This window comes from Narcine bancroftii, chromosome 7, assembly GCF_036971445.1.
Source record: "Narcine bancroftii isolate sNarBan1 chromosome 7, sNarBan1.hap1, whole genome shotgun sequence".
NCBI lineage: Eukaryota > Metazoa > Chordata > Chondrichthyes > Torpediniformes > Narcinidae > Narcine > Narcine bancroftii.
In genome coordinates, this window is record NC_091475.1 from 33,233,147 (window position 1) to 33,253,527 (window position 20,381).

The window sequence follows — 20,381 nt, forward strand, 5'->3', positions numbered from 1 at the left end:
CTCTGTGCACTGGCAACATAGGCAAGAGCAAGCATCTGGGATCCCACAGCATACAGTGACAATAGACAATAGGTGCTGGCTGATCTTTCCCTTTCAAAAACCAATCCTAGCCTTATCCCGATAACCCTCCCCTCAACTCCCCTGCCCACAAGAGCCTTATCCAACTCTCTCAAATCCATTCAATGAATCTGCCCCCACTACCCTCTGTGGCAATGCATTTCACAGACCCACAACTCTCTGGGTAAAAAAAATTCTCCTCATTTCTGTGTTAAATGGCCTTCCCTGTATTCTTAAACTATGCCCTCTAGCCTAGTCTCACCCATCACTGGGAACAGGTGCTCTGATTTCACCCTATCAAGTCCTTTGTCAATCCTAAATATGTCAGTCATGTCTTCCCTCATCCTTCTAGACTCCATCGCATATAATCCCAGTCTTTCTAACCTATCCGCATATGACAATCCTGCCATCCCGGGAACTAACCTCGTAAACCTGTGCTGCACTCCCTCTATAGCAAGTATGTCCTTTCTCAAATATGGGGATCAGAAATGAACGCAATACTCCAGGTGAGGTCTCACCAGGACCCTGTACAACTGCAGGAGGCCTTCTCTACTCCTATACTCCAATCCCCCCTTTATGAAAGCCAACATACCGTTCGCCTTCTTCACCACTTGCTGAACCTGCATGCTAGTTTTCAATGACTGGTGAACAAGTACACCCAGATCCCTTTGCAGTACCCCACTCCCTAGTTTAACTCCATTTAAATAATATTCTGCTCTCTTGTTTCTGCCTCCAAAATGGACAACCTCGCATTTACTCACATTAAACTTCATCTACCATCTTTCCACCCACTCCCCTAAACTGTCCAAGTCCCCTTGCAATTTCCTGAACATCCTCCTCACTCTTTACACTACCACCCAGTTTAATGTCATCTGCGAATTTGCATATGCAGATATTTATCCCCTCGTCCAAATCATTTACATAAATGATAAACAACTGAGGGCCCAACACCGACTCCTGCGGGATCCCACTCATCACATCCTGCCATCCAGAAAATGACCCGTTTATCCCAACCCTTTGTTTCCTATTTCTCAACCAATTATCTATCCATGACAGTACCCTATCCCCGATAACATGCTCCTTGATTTTGCAAACTCGCCTCCTGTGTGGGACTTTATGGAAGGCTTTCTGAAAGTCCAAGAACACCTCATCGACTGGCTCTCTCAAGTCCATCCTCCTTGTTACGTCCTCGAAAAATTCCAGGAGATTAGGCATTCACACACAATGAGGATAGAACTGCTGTGAACAACTGCCCCACCTGCTAATAGGTCAAACCATGAGTCTGCAAAGGGGTCCAGCAGGTCATGTTAGCCACGACTCGGGAGCAGGCCAGATATGGCAGGTCAACTGTCAGGCCGCTCCCATTACAAAATGAAAAACAGTACATCCTCACAATGGTCAACACACTCGGGTGTCCTGGTGGCAGTGCCCTGCCAGAGGACCGACCAGGATAGTACCAGTAAAGGGCTACAATACCTCTCTTCCATTTATGGAGAACCGTGGGAGGTACAGTCCAACCAGGGGACTAACTTCATGGGGACAAAAATACAGAAATGGGTGGTGGAGGCTGGTACCTTGGGACTGCTGCACATCCCCTTCCACCCACAAGCATTTGGCTTAATAGAACAAATGAATGGTCTACTTAGAGAAAATTTGCACACTGGTGCCCAAACATACATTGCAGGGGTGGCTCAATGGAATCCAGCAGGCAGTAAACCAGTTAAATTTACGTCACGTTGGACAGGGGGGGTTCTCCACTCTCACGCTACCTGGCATCCTCCAATGGCCCCAAAACTGACATGCAAGACTCAGAGAAGTCCGTTAGTCTGCGTGGTCCAGGTGATGCGTGATGGGTCGCAATACTGGGCAAATCAAACCTTTCACGTTACCACACTGACCAACAGAACTCCTAAACCACCCCCACCCCCCACCCAACAGAACAAGACCACCTTTCAAGCGGCTCCCCTTCCAGCCTATGCTGATCGGCTCTGTAGAGCCCTATGAATACCACACCAGATCGCGGCTGGCACATGCAGCTGAGGGTCTTCCACCTACACCAACCCAGCTTGACAAGAGTAACAGAAGCTTCTTGTATAGATGCTTTAATCAGCACTTGTTCAAGTGAACAGTGGGAATGCAAACAGGAACAGCATTTAAAAAATAGCCCAGCTATACAACAATACTGGTGTGCCCTGGATGCACACCTGCTGGGCCGTCCCCTGGCTTCACACGGGATAGCCATCTACGATGCATGCCTCCAAATGATGGAACACCCAGATGAATAACCACTGTGGTAGAGATTCTGGCCAAAGAAAGGGCAGCGGTATTTCGGATTAAGGGAAAGCCAGATGACCTTGCATTACCTGCTCACAGAAGGTACCAGTGCTGTTGTCAGCTTACTGCACTATACAGTCCACCAAGTGCAGTAGCTCTTTGGCCCTGAGAAGGACAATGCTGGAGGAGTGCTGACAAGGTGTGCTCCACATAGAGATCAGCACTGCTGTATTCTTTGTAGTTGCAGATAGTATCTGAGCCATACCCACGTTAGACAAGGAACAGCAGGTAACATATTGTAGTCCTTGGTTGTGATGTCTCTAAACAGTTGCAAGTATCAGTAATACTAAGTCTGATGTGACTGGATTGTACTGTGCTTCTGAGAGAGTGAATGCTTGCATGTGTTATCCCTGTTGCGATCCTCTTACGTGTCCATCAAGTAAGATTATTTCTGCACTTAGCCTGAGTCCAGATCCGCTATTCTTTGAACCAAACTTTTTCCTTTCTAACACATCTATATTTTTAAAAGTATCCAGGAATATATGAAATATATTTAGTGACAATATCAAAAAAGATACGACTTTAAAATAACCTTGATATTCCAGAAAATGCAGAAATTGGTGCTCTTATGCTCGTGTTATTCATATGTTGCTGAGGTAGGTGACCTAGTTAAGTAACCTCCATGGCTGGCTGAATTAATTCACCGATTTGTGGAGTAAATTCTAAATCTCAGGACATTCTGAGGTTAGAAATGTTCTGTACATTTTGCAGAATAAACCCACAAAATAGGTTTCTTTCTAATTGATGAATGTACTGAAGAATAACCAAAAAAATAGTCAAATTCTACCTGATGTACAAGCATCGAATCATCCCATATATTTTAATCTAGAAACAATGTTTGAGAAAGGTCATAGATCCTGATGATACTAGACTATTTTTCTTATGTTATTGACTGTTTATACAAGTTGAGGGAAGAGAATAAGGGGAGAGGTGGTTAAAAAAATTACTGGACTCTGTAAATTATATTGCGTAACAAGAAAATGTTCTATATTGTTCATCTGGACTTACATGAGTCTTGAAAATAAAATATTCAAAAAAGGAAACAATGTTTAGTTTCAAATGGTTACAGGCAGTACTTTGAAAGGAAGAGAAAAAGATGTCACATCCAGTATCTTTAGTCGCTACCATTTTACTACAGCAAGCAATGAAAATACAGTTTAAAATCAGTTCAAGATGAAGAACATGAAAAAACAAGCTTTCTTTGTGATGCTTTACATTATTAAGATACTTAAGCTTTTACTTGGATAGTACAACACCAGGCTTCTTCTTTACCCCAAGCTGATACACTTCTTAAAACAAAAGTTCAGCTAAGTACAATTATACAAGTCTTAACGAACATTTATCTTACCCAGGCACTAATTCTTACAATATGTGGTTGAATATCAGCAGGCAATGTACCTTCTGGTACAGATCATTACAAAGGACTTTAAAAAGAATCCTTACAGACTGTTTCCCTTTCCGAGGTGATTGCAACACAAAGCGACTTGGGTTCTTCCTGGTCTGCATACATTTGAACCAACATTATTGAATATAAACAAATAGAAGTCAGTTTATTGTTTTGGAGATGGAGGGAGAGTCTGTAGAGCTGAATTAACCAATCTTATTAATAAATAAAAACAATAATAATTTAATTTCACCAACTGCAATGTATTATTTAGTTTAATATGAACATACTATTTAAATCGGTTTGCAATACCCAAAGGTGGTGGAGAAACTCAGCAGGTCATGCAGCATTTGTTCCTTTGGTGACTACTTCAAACAATACATTTTCTTAGGGATTTGTCAGAACAAAAGGATTTTTTTTAAACTTACCAGTCAAAGGAGATGGACTTGAATTTTCAGAATCGTCATCAGTACTGATAGGTTCAACCTTATTCTTTCGCTTCATTCGAATCTTCTTGATCTTTTTCTTCCCTGTCATTGTATTAAATAAGTCATTTTAAACACAGAACAAAAATATGAACATTTTTAATGAACACTAAATAATGTCAATTCCAATTAAAACATAGTTGCTGCCCAAGAATATTGCAATGTATTCATATTTTTAAAAAGCAAACGTTCCATTATGGTCACGTAATACTACATTTAGAATGTAACATACGGGAAATTCTTTAACTTTGTCTACCATAAGAAAGACAGAGTGTACATTATCCCGCACCCCTCACAGAAATGAGGTCCCACCGAGGAACAAACTCTCAATCCCTGGTTTGTAAGACCAGAGCTCTACCACTGAGCTATGGAGCCAAAACAACTTTATTAGCTTAATTACCAGAGCCTGGAATTTTCCGGTCATGTCCAGTTTCTTCTTCTCGCTGCTTAGTTGATGCTTCTGCATTGGCATCTGATTTAACTTGGTCAGCATTCTGAATATCATCTCCAATACCTTCTTCCATCTTGGGTGCTTCCTTATCGACAATGTTTTGCAGGTGTTCTTCATTAGATTTTATTTGGTTCTTTTCCTTCTGCCTTCTGATTTTCTCTTCATTCTGAGATCAACAACAGTAAAAATACTTTTAATGTGCAGCTGACAGAAATATCAGTAGATCACAAAATTGATAAAAGTAAAACATAAGATTAGATGTATGAACATAAAATTGACCGTAAGAAAAAAAGTACTAGCACAGGCAAATGTGGACCCCTTACAGGTGGAGAAAGGAGAATTTAAAATGGAGAATAAAGGAAATGGCAGAGGAATTAAACTATTGCTATATATCAGTCATAAAAGAAGATTAACATAAAAAGTTGCCAGATGTAGAAGAGAACAAAAAAGTCCAGCAAGAATGAGGAATAGAAGAAACTGAGGACTAAACAATAAAACTGTGAGAAATGTTGGCAGACTTTACTGTAAACCTGTAATTACATTATATCAGATAGTTATTTTAGAATAATCAAATTACATTATGATTAACCTCAAACTTCAGTTTAGATCTTAGTGTGAATGATAAAATCCAATATTTAAATGACATACCATTTAATAAAAGACAATCTTTAGGCAGATCAATACTTACCACAGAAATAACCTTGGATATAGGTTGAAAGGGATTTATTTGAGGATTTGGTTCATCATCGGCAAACTGATTTAAAGAGTTATCGTCTTTTTCAGTACCTTCCCTTTCTTTCTGCTCTCTGGAAAAATACAATTTTAATCACATTTCCCTGTGAATTGTCATTGTCTTGAGCCATAAGATTTGGAAAAAAAATTCTCAGTAAGTGCTTATGATGGTTATTGTCTAGGGCAGCCATTCTAAATGGGGGCTTCAAAAACCCTCCCCCCACGCCCTCAAGGGGGGTTGGGGGGGCGGCATAGCACATTTAAGAGGGCCATAAACTGAATTTATAAAATAATTTTTTTTACACATTTTACATAGTCAGTAGGAGAGAAGTATAGAAGCAACCAAATAAACATGACTGCTTCACAGGGAAGGGGGCCTATAAACTTTGAGCAGAGTCCTAAGGAGGCCATAACCAAAAAAATGGTCGAGAATGGCTGGTCTAGAGCGATTAGATACAACTGTGGTCTTACATGATAGCATGGCTTCTGAGCCAACCATATTAGTGTGACATTTATAGGCCAGTCTAGTAAATAGGGTAGGTTTCCCTCCAGAAAGAAACATCCATCTGTGAATGTTAGATTTAGATGAGATTCTGACAACTTTATTTCTTCAAACTTTTGAATTCTCGAAACATTATGAAATTATGAACAAAATAACATCCACTAACAACCTGAATTCTTGTGCTCAGATTTATTAGTGTGGTAACTCTCTTGAGCAGTGCTTGCACTTTAGTAAAATATATGTCTTTTATAATGACAGGATCACGTGCAAAGGTGTTAAAATAAGGATTGACAAAAAATCTGGAGAGATCTGTTCATGTGAATCAGAGTCTTTATGTATTTATACTGGTAAATGTTATTTTATCTTGCTCAAGGTATAACATTTACACATAGTGATAGAATTTTTCTCATTTTGAAGATTAAATTTTAACATCTTAACACAATGGGAGAGCAAAGGGGGCTGCCAATTAGCAGAGCAGCTTTTAATGCAGTGGTTCTCAACCTTTTTCTTTCCACTCACATACCACTTTAAGTATTCCCTATGCCATAGGTGCTCTATGATCAGTAAGGGATTGATTAAGGTGGTATGTGGGTGAAAGAAAAAGTTTGAAAACTACTGTCTTAATCGTACCTAATGGACTCATTATGTGCACGGTTTGAAAACTCCAAAGGAAATGGACCAATGACAATTTTTCTCAAGCAAAATATTTCAGTAACAATTGGGTCTAGAGCAGTGATTCTCAACCTTCCCTCCCTCTCACGTACCACCTTAAGCAATCCCTTGCAGAGCATCGATGGCATCGGGAATATTTCAAGTGGTATGTGAATGGAAAGAAAAAGGTTGAGAACCACTGTTTTAAGGCAATCACAGCACAAACATATTACTTTCATCTTTCCCAATGGATGTGGTGAAAATACACATGATTCAAGTTCAGCTTCAATAGTTAAAGGGACAATGCAATCATGATACTCAGGGATTTTATATTTGGCTGTACAACACAAGGGAGGAAGAGTATAACTACAGCTGAATCCAGTCTGCTTCAGAATGTAACAACTCCTTTCTGGACACTGTAAAGGACCTCCGGGGATATCAAATTCCTTTCTAGTGAGAGGAATTTTACCAGTAAACTATGGCATCATTCACTTGATGACTCATACATTACATAAAAGCAAGAAATTATGATAAATGCTCCGATCCAACATCAGAGGACCCAAGAACTCATCATGCAGAGAAATGGAAAATTCCATCCTGATTTGTGGTTGGCAGAGGTGCCAAGCTCCAAATTCTTTTCCAAAGTTTTTCCACGTTCCTTTCCTTGAAGGCCCCTCCTAAAACCTTCCCAATTAACCAAGAGAATCTGCTTTAATTACTCCTCGTAATTTAGAATAAACTTTTTTGATAATGTTCCCATGAAGCAGCTTATAATGGTTACTATATTAAAAGATACAATAAAAGTTCAATGCATTAGATTTTAAAACATGTGAATATACCATTACTTGTTTACAAATATAGCTTGCATCATGAAGGAACACAAATAGGAATTACTCTGCATTCATATCACAGGGAGGAAAGAAATTTCTCAAAAGGTCATAGTGTTCGAAGATCAGAAATAATTTAAATTGATCAAGTGTGATGGCATGTCCTTTACCTTTCCTCACGTATTTTTCGTACTCTTTCTGCACGTTCTTGCTTCTCTTGTTCTTCCTGTGCCTTCTGCTCCATTGTATCGTTTTGAACCCGATCTTGAAGGCCATCATAATCTTTTGCTATGGTGGTTAAAAGCCAAGTAAGGCCTTTCTTAATAGCTTGGTCCACGTTTTTTCCATATCCCCAAACAGCACAACATGGTTTCTATTGGTACAAATGGGGAATAAAAATATGAGCAATGGCAATGGCAACTTCTGCTTTACTTCATAGTTTAACTATCTCTAGTTTCATTGGCAGATTAAATTCAACAAATGTCAAAAATTGGTCCCAGTTTTTCAAAATCATCCTCAGGATATCAAATTCTGTTACTCAGTCACATGTCTATGACGTCCATAGACAAGGTTTCCATTTTTGATGTATACTCCTGCTATTTTTCTCCCAAACTAGGTTCATGCTCAAGTGGTTGACCACAGACCCAGAACATTGGTCAACACATATGATATTCCCTTTGCTGTATCTTAGTTTAGGAAAACTGTCAAGACAGTAGAGGGGGCCAAAGATTTACTTTGGTAACATGCAGGATTTAATAATGAGGAGAAAAGAAAGGAGTTTTTCATTTAAGTAGTTGAATATATTGGTACTTACTATTAGGCAGCGACATTTATTTGCATTGACTAAGTTCTCCAACTTAAGGATTTCTATGATACAAGCCTCTGATAGAGCTCCATCACAGTCTTGTTTGTTTGCCAATCTAAAATAAACACATTATCTGATTATTTTTGGTTAAATTATCTGGTCATTTTCAAGATGGGTCCAACTGTTTGACCCCGTGCAGTCTTTTATTTTCTCACAATTTTTTTTTCAGGAAGTGAAACACAAAAGTCTGTAGATGCTTGATTGTCGTAAAAACCAAGAATCCTGGAGGAATTCAGCAGGTTACACAACAGGCATGGGAGGTAGAGATATACCACTATAACCAACATTTAATGCCTAAGCCCTTCTGCCCTGAAACATTGGTTTCTTATGGACACTGCATGACTGACCTGCTGAATTCCTCTACCAGTTTTGTATTTTTACTTCTTTCAGGAAGATTGTTTATTAATTATTGTTGTCAGTTCAGATACAAACTATCTGGTATGTTCTTGCATCTTTAGTTTATCTGTGTAAAAAAATTAATTCCTTTGCTTCATCAGGTTTGGAAGCACTAGTTAGTTCTATTATTTGTAACTCAAACTGCAACTCAGATTTTTCAGAAGTGCTGTTTTTATTTTCCTTTAAAAGATTTCAGAATTACTATTAAGTCCCTGCTTTTTAATATTCTTGACTATAATTCATTGAAAACAGGAGGCTGAATATAACAACGTTTAAATAAATTTCCATTTATAAAGGAAAATAGAAATCAATGGAACTTATATTTGTCATTATAAAATCAACCGAGAGTTTTTTTTGCCATCTCTTTCAGCCTAGAAACAACTACTACAGTAGAAATAATGAACTCCGATATCCATATCTGAGGCCGCTCAGTGAAAAGGTTGTTCAGACAGGAATTTCCAAGATGAGATATAACATGCCAAATTAGTTTGCACTATTTAAATACATTACATTATCCAAGTTGATTGTTTCTCAATGTATTTGGAACTTATAAACAATGAATTTGTAGGCACTGCCTTATATTTATTACCCCAATAATTATGGAATTGTTTTTAAAAGCATCAAGCTACAGGTCATGCCAAGTATATTCCTCTGAAGAGATGCAGACAGAACCAGCTTCCCAGACCAAAAAAAAACAAGAACATCTCTCATTCTTGACTTCATTAGGACAAGCTAAATCATTTGGATCCATCTTTTGGAAGCTTGCCAAATTCAAACAGTTGAAAGTTGTTTTTACAAGATGGAGTTATTTTGAATAAAAGCCACAGATTATGAGCTACAACATTCTTCAAGTTTGAAACGCTCTGTTGAAGTTGCTGTTCATGCGTACTTCATTTTTTAAAAATATATCCTGGGAGCCAGAGTTCCAGCTAAGATTGAAAACAGGTACTGTATAAATCTCAGCTACATTTTATGAAAATATCAGTGGCAAAAATCTACTTATTGTGAACAAAGACAGTATTAAGTTTTTCTACAGCTGTTATACCGAGCAAAAGATCACAACTGTATTGCCCTGTTTTTAAATATTGCACTATTAATTACTTTATGAATTTTAAGTACTCAAAATCCTTTATACTATGACAAAATTAACAGGAGTAGTACATTTAATAAGCTGAAAGCACCTTTAGTATTTTGAATATTTTGGAAACTGACTTTCGCTCAGGCTTCCAAAATCTTTGAAGAGACAGAAATGAGATTTAAAAGAGTAAAGCAAATAAGGGGAGAAATCCAAAAGCGGTAAAAGGAGTACTCAAACTGGAAAAACAAAGTGACAGAGGTATTGCTGTGCAGAGTAAGACCAGGTAAATAACAGTATTATAATGATGAAGACTTTATTGTCATACACCCAAGTGTAAGGTACATTTGTACCAAAATTCTTATTTGCTGCACACAAACAGGTTCATTTGTTTTAAAAACATATAATCATAAGGCTCTCAGGGACCACCAAAAAAAATTCTGCCTTACTGAAACATCACATTTTTTATTTATTTATTTTTTTTTTTTTTAAAAACACCATCTGAAACTGAGAATATTTATCTTTTTATATTTATCATATTTTTTTTGCCTCATGGTGCCTTGTGGTAATTTAATTTAGACTGTTGTTGCTGTGTCTTGCTTAACGGTATGGCTGCACCAAGTAAGGACATAAAATGTACAATGCAAGAATATTGTGCTTGAGTAAATGACAATAAACTCTCATATCATACATCAGTTTTGTCAAATTATGTTCCAGTAAAATTCAGATATTTTATTACATTAAAGAGAATCTCTCATTGAAATGTTTGATGGAACAACACAGGGAATGGTAGAGCAGTTTAGAGTCAGAATGTTTTAGTAACAATTATGGTGAAATGTAACATAAAATTTATGGTGGAAAGGAAAAGTGATAATGTTCAGCTTTTGAAACTGATTTTGAAAGAGCCAAAGATACTGGGAAATATTGAAGTGGTTCATGTTTTGAAATTCGACACAAATGCAGAGCATATACATATCTTTAGGGAAAAAGATTTTGATATAAAATAACATTTTTTGTGGGAATAAAAGCAAGAAAGAGTTTATTTCTAAAATATAAAGGTGTGAGAGATAGATACAAAAAGATTAAATCAAACCAATTGAATTCTTATCTTTTTTCATGGGTGCTTTTTTTCCCCCATTAGTCTCTCTGGCAGTATTATTGCAATCAAGAGAGAAAGAAACTTATAAATGATATCGAAATGCATGCTTGTTTCAGCCTCCAAGACCACATATATTTTGTTTTATTAAGGAGATAAACAAAAATCCATAATTCTGTCATCTTTTCCAAGTTAATTTCTGCTATGAGTAGAGGACTTTTGCAAAAGATTTGTGTTGGCCATTTTCCAGTTTTTTCCCCCCCTCATCTGTACAAGGGTTAGGTTCACCAGTTAATGCAAGTTTACAAGGAAAGTTGTACTCAAGGGAATTTGTAAATTAATATTACAGGAATAATTTTCTAAAAGTGGTTTTCATTTTCTCACATTTATGACATATACATTGAATTTGCAACAACTGTTTGAATGTTCTTGATGACAAACATTGGAATGCAAATTGCTTCAGAAATCCTATTTCTTAATTTTAGGGCAAAGCACAAGTCCAAGTTGAAAACTGAGATTTTTCCTCAATTGAGTCATGTATCAAAGGATAGCTGGAGTTAATAATAAAAACACAAACCAATAGATTAAAACATACACCAGAATAAAACCAAAAAAAATCAACCAAATAGATATTTTCAACATCAACTTCTACATTAAAATTACGATTTAAAGAATGTGCAAATTACAGTGAAATTTGTTAAATGTCTCCAGAAGTTTTCTCAAATAAAATGTAGATAGTCATACCAGAATTCACACAACAATGGCCTCCTATTGGGAAATAAGGTAGGGCAAGTGACTGAAATGTCAGTAGGAAAGCATTTTGGGATGAGTGACCGTAATTGATTTTAAAACAATGATGGTAAAAGATAGAACCGCTCCACAATTAAAGCCTTAAACTGAGGCAAGGATCATTTTGAAAGGGATCGAGAAGAACTTGTAAAGATTGATTGGAGGTGGGGGGAGGGGTGGGGTGCTCTGTGCAAATACAGCAACATCTGGCAAGTGGGAGGCTTTTAAAAGTTCAATGACAGCATATACCTGTTTCAGTGAATGTCAAGGTTGGCAGGATTAAGGAACCCTCATTATAGCCATGTCAGCCCTTCGAGTCCGCACCAGTTCACTTGAACAACTCCACTAGCTCAACCCTCCCGCTCTCCGCCCATAACTCTCCAACCCCCTCCATGTACACAAACAACCTTCTCTTAAATGATAGAAGGGACCCTTCCTCCCTGTGAGAGTTTTCTCCAGGTTCATCAGCTTTCTCCTACCCTTAAAAATGTACGGGTTTCAAGGGCAGGAAGGGCATGTGACTGTGCTGTATCATTAAAGAATGGGCATTGTGGGAAGCGAGGGATGGAATTGTGAGAGCCATGACAGAGGTATTTGCCTCATCACTGAGCTCAGGTGACATGCTGGTAGACTGGAGTTTTTATCTGAGAAAGGCTGCAAGAAGTCTGGAACTACACAGCAGTGAGTCAAACATCAGTTCATTATTGGAGGAGATTCTAAAAATCAAGATCTCTCAGCATTTGAAAAGGCAAGAAGGACTACTTAAGGATAGTCCGAGTGGAAAATGATGTCTCCAAATATACGAATATTGAAAATCTGCTCAGAAAAGATATGGAGGTGTATGTCAGATATAGGCAGCTATATCAGGACCAAAACATTTGCAAAATAAAGAACACTGCATGAACTGCTAAGTTTCTCCAGCATTTTTGTGTATTGAATGACAATTACATCATCTTTTGACTTTCCTGTTTAACTTCTTCTTTGGCTTGGCTTGGCGGACGAAGATTTATGGAGGGGTAATGTCCACGTCAGCTGCAGGCTCGTTTGTGGCTGACAAGTCCGATGCGGGACAGGCAGACACGGTTGCAGTGGTTACAAGGTAAAATTGGTTGGTTGGGGTTGGGTGTTGGGTTTTTCCTCCTTTGTCTTTTGTCAGTGAGGTGGGCTCTGCGGTTTAACTAGATTGATTGTTCCCCCCCCCCCACCGATGCATAGAAAACTAAGGGATGACTTTAAAAGAGGATTATAAATTGAGGAGGAGTATGGATAAGGTAAATGGTCACAAGTATTTCTCTCGCCCCCCCCTCCCAGGTAAGGGATTCTAAAAGTAGAGGGCAAGGGTTTAAAGTGAGAGGGGAACATTTAAAAGGTATCAGAGGGGTAGTTCCCCACCACACACACACACACACACACACACACACACACACACACACACACACACACACACACACACACACACACACACACACACACACACACACACACACACACACACACACACACACACACACACACACACACACACAGACAGAGCTAGGTACATTTACAGTATTTAAAAGACACGTAGGGCCAAATGCAGGTAAATGGGAGTAGATGAGGTGGAAAGCTTGGTCAAGGTGGACAAAATGGGCTGAAGAACCAGTTTCTGTGCTGTGTAACTTAAGACTCCAAATTAAATTATCTACAACTGTACCATTGTGCATCTTTTAGAGTGGCTGCCACACAACACAAATCCAGGTTAAACCGTGATCTCCAGTGCTGTCTCTAAAGGCCACATAGGTTTCCACTCGGATATCCAGTTTTTCTCCCCCACATCTCAAAAATGTATGAATTGGTAGGTTAATTGGCCACTATAAATTGTTCCTACTGTACAGCGGAGAAATAGAATCTGGTGTGGAAGTTGATGGAAGAGGAAACCAAAATATTGTAAAAAAGGATTTTTGATGTTCAATATAGACTTAGTACATCAATAGTTTCTGTGTTGTATCTCTCCATCAACAGAATGCTCCTCACGAATATTCACAATATCTGAAGAATTTAAATTTTGTGTAGAAAGTACTATTTATCTTTTATGTTAAATGTACAAAAATTGGTTATTCCCACAGTGTTACGCAATTGCAATCATGTTACACTATTCTGAAAAATATGACCTAATACTTCACCAATAATGAAACAGCAGTAATAATGATTTTCACTTGCCTTCCTTGGGTTTTAAAAATGAATCCTCTTCAAACTAATTTGGACCCCGAGCCTGGGGTTGGAGGGCGGTGGCTACACTCAAAGTAGCATTAAAGAGCATAGAACAGTGCAGCACAGGAACAGGCCATTCAGCTCGTCTTGTGCCAAACATGATGTTCAAATCAAACAAAAATATCTGCTTCCTGCACCCGTTGGACACTGTTCCATCTAGAATCCTTTTGATTCCTACTTTTGTATCGGTGTTCACCACTCCTCCTGGCAGCCCTTTTACTTGTCTGTGTAAAATATTTGTCCTGCACATTTCCTACATTTTTTTTTGGTTGCCTATTTTCCCACTCTCCAGCTGCTCTCCAGACAACCTGGTTTACAGCTTTACTCCCTTGGTCATCCAATTTTACTCCATCATAGTCATACCCCTCCCCCACCCATGCGGCACTTTAATAAGTTGCTCTTCTTCGGCTTCCCAAAGAATCTCAACCCTGAAACTTTAACTGCTTCTCTGCCCAGAGATGTGGCCTGACCAAATGTCTTAATTGTATTCTAAAACAATTGTTAACATTTTAAACAGGACTAAATTAGCATTTTGATGTTAAGGCACATTTCAAAATGCATTACAACATTGTATTCTCATGAAAAGATCATCTCCATCAAGAAATAGAAACTTTCCTTAATTTTTAAAGAAAATCAATGTGATCCTAAGAAAGTTGCTAAAGAAATATTCAAATGATTTACATTTTAACTTACAAAAGTTTCTTTTCTCAGACTTGAAACCTGATGCAAGTTCTCAATCTGAAATGTCAGCAATTCCTTCCCTTCTCCCCTACTGATTCTACTCCACCCTTTGAGTCCCTCCAGCAATTCGTTTTGTTGATCAAAAAAATGTGTAATGATTCAAAGACCAGCAATCTGAAGAGAACACAGTAGTTCTAATGGGAGCTAAACCTTCCCACAATTAACCACAGGAAGCAAAATGAGAGACCGACTTCGAGAGCTTAGGCAATGGGCAAAAGAGACTGAACTTTCAACAGACAATGCAAGAGGAAAAACAAAGCAAAATGAAGTTAATGTGACCTTTAAACAGCAAGTCATCATTTTTGAAAATGAACCAGTCATACTGAATTTCTTAGCTTATACACAAGGAATTCAAAATGACATTAATGAACTTAAAAACTATATAAAGAAACTATGTGATCAAAGCACTGCCACAGTGCTTTTCACAAGACGGTTCAGTATTATAAAAAAGGACAGTTCCAATCTTATTAAAGGTCTCAAGGTCCGCGCTGAGTCCATCCACAAGCAATTAAATTCTTTATCAAAAGATGCCAAAGAGTCAGAGGAAGAGTGTGGCAAAGATGCAGTTGTTTCAAGAATTAAGAAAGCACAATATTCAATGCTGTTTAAGCAATATCAGATGGCCATGTTAGAATTCAACACAGTTTTAACTAATAAACAAGAAATATGCAAAAAATTCATGCAACGTCAGCTTGAAGTTATTGGCAAAGAAACATCCGAAGAGGAGCTAAACAACATGGTTGAACATAACAAGTGGTACGTTTTCAATGAAAACTTCCTCAGTGATATCAAAATTACTAAACAACACGTGTCTGAAATCGAATTCTGCCATAAAGAGCTAATAAGCCTTGAGAATCAGATCAAAGAGCTGCAAGATCTCTTTGTGCAGATTTCACTTTTGGTGAAAGAGCAAAGTGACTCTCTAAACAACATTGAAAGAGCAATGTTGAACACAAAAGAATACACAGAGGAAAGCAAGGATGTAATCAACCAAGCAAGAAAATATGCAAAACAAAGTCTCTGCACAAAGTTATGTTGTTGGTGTTTCACTTGTTGCATCTAACTTCCTGTAATTAGATGTAATTCACATGAATACTTATTCATCTAAAAGCACATCAGGGGAGAAACATCAGAAAGAAAGACAATAAAAGCAGCTAAAAATAAATTATTTCAACTGAAGATAACATTTGAGAAAACATTAAAATACCATTTAAGACCATAAGACGAAAAAGCAGAAATGGGCTAAATTAAGCCCATCAAGTCTGCCCCGCCACTTAATCGTGAGCTGATCCATTTTCACACTCAGCACCACTCCCCAGCCTTTTCCCCCATAACCTTTAATGCTTGGCTAAGCAAGAACCTACCAATCTCTATCTTAAATAAATTCAATAATTTAGACTCCACAATCGCCTGTGGTAACAAATTCCACAGATTTACCACCCTCTAGCTAAAGAAATTTCTATGTATTTCCGTTCTAAGCAGATGCCCTTCAATCCTGAATTTGTGCCCTCTTTGTCCTAGACTCTCCCATCATGAGAAAGAACCTTCATACATCTATGTGTTCAACTTGACCTATAGTTTTCAATAGACTCTTTGTACTTCTTACTTGAAGACGGCTTATTCATTAGCCCCACAGTACAAATGGCGCAAAAAATGCACAAGTACGTACTATGGCACTTCCTTGACCTGCACAGAGACTAAGTTTTGGGCTCAGTAAGACCACTTGTCAATACTGAAACTTCAGCACCGTTTTTATTGTTGTTTGTCCCTTTTCTATATTCTTCTTTTCCCTAAGGAAATGTAGTATCTTAGGGTGTTTTTGACTGCATATGGTGCAGCTGAGTTGCTTTTTGCAGTTTTTGCTGGTGTGTCCTTTACACAGACAGCCAAAATGTACTCCATTTTCATTCAAAAAAATTATTTTCTCACTACGCATCTTCTTTTCCATCTGTACACACTTTTCCCAAATCGTGCTTATCATTACAGAACAAACAAAAGGCAAACTTTCATTTTTCTTAATTTCTTTATCCGCCACTGTCAGAGATGGCAAATGTACTTTTCTTCAACTTTGGTTGAGGATACAATCTGGACTTCAGCTCCTTTACTCACTGTTTGAGTACCTTTAATTCCATACACTGGATCTGTGATAACGTCTATTTGCCCTTCAATGAACTCCACCAAATCCTTAAAAGTAGCTGACACGGTTTCTTTTTTGGAATTCAACAACTTGACCTCCATAACCATATTATGAAGTTATGTCAAACTCTCAAAGATGGCCAATCTCCCTCATGACTTTGCAACATCCTCTTAGAAAGAGGGAGCAAGCTTGTAAACCTTTCATGTCCTCTGGTCTTATTAATGACAATGAAAGAACCTTCTATAAATAAGCTGTAGAAATTCTATACTTGTCGCCAGAATGCTTCTCTAATAGTAACCATTTAAGCCGGTTTGAATCCTAGGAATCCTAATTATATGTTGACAACTCTTTACAAGATTTTTTGGTGGTTCTCTCATGAACTCCTGAAAATAATGTTATCAATCCTCCTGGGTTTGACAGCTAATTTTAATACTGCATTCAAAGTTTTTATAAACAATTGGAATTCAAAGGGTGGGGAGGGGTCACCATCAAAAAGTGGAGTCTCTCTCTTGGGCAGAGAGAGTCTGTAACTACATTAATGATGCAGCTATCTCATCTTGTCTTGTTGTGCCTCGGCGTATGTTACTTTGTTCACCCAGATTTCTAATACTTGCTGGAATGCCTGGTATGACCCTCCATAAAAAGGCATTTGGCTCCCATTTCTGATTAATGTGGCCATCATGTGTTTGAGATCTGGCTCCTTGCAACAACCCAATTAATTCAGGATCTTGCATCCACGGCACTGGTTCAGCCCCATGCCCTAACCTGCCTGATTCATGGCCAAGCATGTCCTGTGATTCTATCACTGGCTCAGGACCAAGCACGTATTGTGGTGGTAGCACTGGCTCAGCTTTGGTGTTTCATATTTTCTTTTTCTGAAGTCTTTCCTCAAAATGTTTTGCTTTTGATCATTTACTTCAAGCACAAAATATCACCATCTTCTAGTGCCTGTGTCCTGGCCTCATTAACAGTATTTTTTCGACCAGTTCCAGTTGCTCCTTTTGCCTTTTTAGCTGCATTTCCTCCATTCTTAGCTGCTCCTCCTGTAGCTCCTTTTCCATCCACAGCTGCTCCTCTTCTCTCGGTCGCTGCTTTTCCATCCGCAGTTGATGCACATTCACCACCACGTCCATGTCAATTAATCCTCTCCTCTTTATCTTCTATGTTCAATTTAAACTGAAGCATTGCTTTTTCCACTTTAAGCCTGCCGCATCATTCTGAATCTTTACATGTGTAGATGCAGTACTTGTTATACTGGAGTTTGATCTAAAACTTCTCTTGCTCCTAGCAGTCAACACACTATCCTTAGGTCCTTTTAGGTCTTGTACATCAGACATTGCCTTAATATCTGACCATCTCCATTTTGGACACTTCATCCTCCTCACCACCATCTTGTGGCACAGCTTCAGACATGTCCTTGTGGCTGATCTTAATTTTTATTACTGGAATCTGCAGTAATTCTGTGAGATTTGTATCCCCAGCAACTGTAACCTTATCTATATTCTCTCTCAGTCTTGCTTGAAGAGTCGCTTTGTTTCCATCTGTCTCTAATTGCCAATTTCACAATTCTTCTACAAGTTCATAAATTTTAATCTTCGCGGCACATACTTCTTTAGCAGCTACCACAGCGGCTTCCTCCATTCACTCGATTGTCGCCCTCAGAAACCAAATATGCACAACAATCTTTTCAAAGCCATAACAAGTGGAAATTTCACCAAACTGTTTTCTAATTTAATAAACACACAGAAGGCTTAATGTTCTTCATTGGTCTTGGTGCTGTTGATGTTTGTACCTCCTTTATCGATCTGCTCAATGCCCAATTGATCCATTCTTCTCTTCCAAATCCAATTTCCAACTTTCTATGTCTTCAAATCCGTCTTCTATTGATGAACGAATCAATAGTCCAAATTTTTTGGACTAAATAGTTTTCTTTTGACTTACGATTCAATAGTCAGAATCCTTTTGACTAAATTGTGGGCTCTAAAACGCCATCTCATAAGCATTTTACAAATTTTCTCTCAAGATTCCGTCCCAACCTGTTTTTCCCCCAATCTATTTGCATGTTAAAACCCCGTGTCTACCATAACATTGCCCTTCTGATGCAACTTTTCTATTTGCTGTTTTAATTTGTTGTTCACATCCCAGCTACTGTTTGGTCTGTATATAACTGCAACAGTGTCTTTTTACCCTTGCCATTTCTTAACTCAACCCACAATGATCCTGTATCTTCTAATCCTACGTTATCTCTAATGATTTGATGTTATTCCTTCCCAAGAGAGTCACACAACCCCTCTGCTTATCTGCCTGTCCTTTCTATACACTGTGTATCCTTGGACATTCAGCTCCCAATGACATCCATCCTTTAACCACGACTTCATGATGGCCACAACATCATACCTGCCAAACCGTAGCTATACTACAAGGTCAACCACATTATTTATTATGCTGCGTGCATTTATATATTTGCCCTGTATTTGTCACTTTTCTTTTTAAACTCCATTTCCCTGTTGCATTACAACTCATTTCACTGACTGCAATTTTGCCCTATCTGCCTGTCCTTCCACACAAACTTCCTATCAGCTGTCTCTGCTTGTATACCTTCCTCTGCCTCTTCACTTTGATTCCTACCACCCCGTTAATCTATTTTAACCACCCTCCCACCAGAATTAGCAAACCTCCCAGCCAGGATATTGATTCTTCTCCAGTTCAGGTCACCCCTTCCCAAGAAAAGGTTCCAATGATCTAAGAGCCTGAAACCCTGCCCCATCTCTTCAGCCACTCATTTGTCTGCATTTCCTTCCCGTTCTGACCTTCCTTATCTCGAAACACTTGGAGTAATCCTGAGATTACCACCTTGGAGGTCCTGCTCTTCACCCTCTTTCTTAACTCACTTTGCATGACCTCCACCCCACCCCAGGCTCGGGGTCCAAATTAGTTTGAAGAGGATTCATTTGTACCAAAATGTACGACAACTTCTAGCTGCTCACACTCCTTTGAAGAATACTCAGCAGGCCAACATCCTGGACCCAGGAGGCAACAAACTATCCTAGTGTCTCTTTCGTGGCTGCAAAGTCTCCTATCTGTTCCCCTAAATATCGCGTCCCCTTTGACTCTAGCTCTACCCAAGTTCATCCTTCCCTTCTGAGGCTCAGAGCCGACCACAGTGCTTTGCTCTGGCTGCTCACTTGCTCAGATAGATCATTCCCCCTTGGCAGTATCCAAAGGGGTACTTTTTTTTTTAAATATAATTTTACTGAAATTGTGATCCCTGTCAGTAACAATATATACAGATATTCAAAGGGGTACTTGAGGAGAATGGTCACAGGGGTACCCTGCACTGCCTGCCTGTTCCCTTTCCTCTCCTGACTCTCACCCTGCTACCTTCCTCCTGCCTTCTAGGTGTGATCACATCTCTGTAACTCCTATTCATCACCCCTTCAGCCTCCTGAATGATCCAGTTCGTCCAAATCTAGCTCCAATTCCCTAACATGGTTTGTAAGGAGCTGTGGTTGGATGCATCTCTTGCAAATATAGTCATTGGGGATATGTTTGCTTCCGTGACTATCCAAATTCTTCAAGAGGAACATTCCTTGCCCTGGCAGCCATTCC

At 38.7% G+C, this 20,381-nt stretch overlaps 2 protein-coding genes across 3 annotated transcripts in view; one reads left to right on the forward strand and one right to left on the reverse strand.

Moving 5' to 3' along the window:
* Positions 1-20,381, reverse strand: part of arl13b (ADP-ribosylation factor-like 13b) — a 54,548-nt gene that overhangs the window by 5,616 nt on the left and 28,551 nt on the right. For both annotated transcript variants that reach the window (XM_069889450.1, XM_069889451.1), the window contains exons 5-9: positions 8,238-8,343; positions 7,594-7,796; positions 5,400-5,517; positions 4,661-4,877; positions 4,204-4,305 (exon numbers count right to left, since the gene is read on the reverse strand). In XM_069889450.1, the coding sequence (XP_069745551.1) occupies positions 4,204-4,305; positions 4,661-4,877; positions 5,400-5,517; positions 7,594-7,796; positions 8,238-8,343 (746 nt within the window). The remainder of the gene's footprint in view (positions 1-4,203; positions 4,306-4,660; positions 4,878-5,399; positions 5,518-7,593; positions 7,797-8,237; positions 8,344-20,381) is intronic.
* Positions 14,613-15,768, forward strand: LOC138739828 (syntaxin-19-like). The gene has a single exon (XM_069892371.1). It carries the CDS (start codon positions 14,814-14,816, stop codon positions 15,696-15,698), a length of 885 nt encoding a protein of 294 aa, XP_069748472.1. The 5' UTR covers positions 14,613-14,813; the 3' UTR covers positions 15,699-15,768.

Excerpts from the sequence above, each read along its gene's own strand:
- LOC138739828 (XM_069892371.1), top strand. The coding sequence starts at position 14,814 with ATGAGAGACCGACTTCGAGAGCTTAGGCAATGGGCAAAAGAGACTGAA.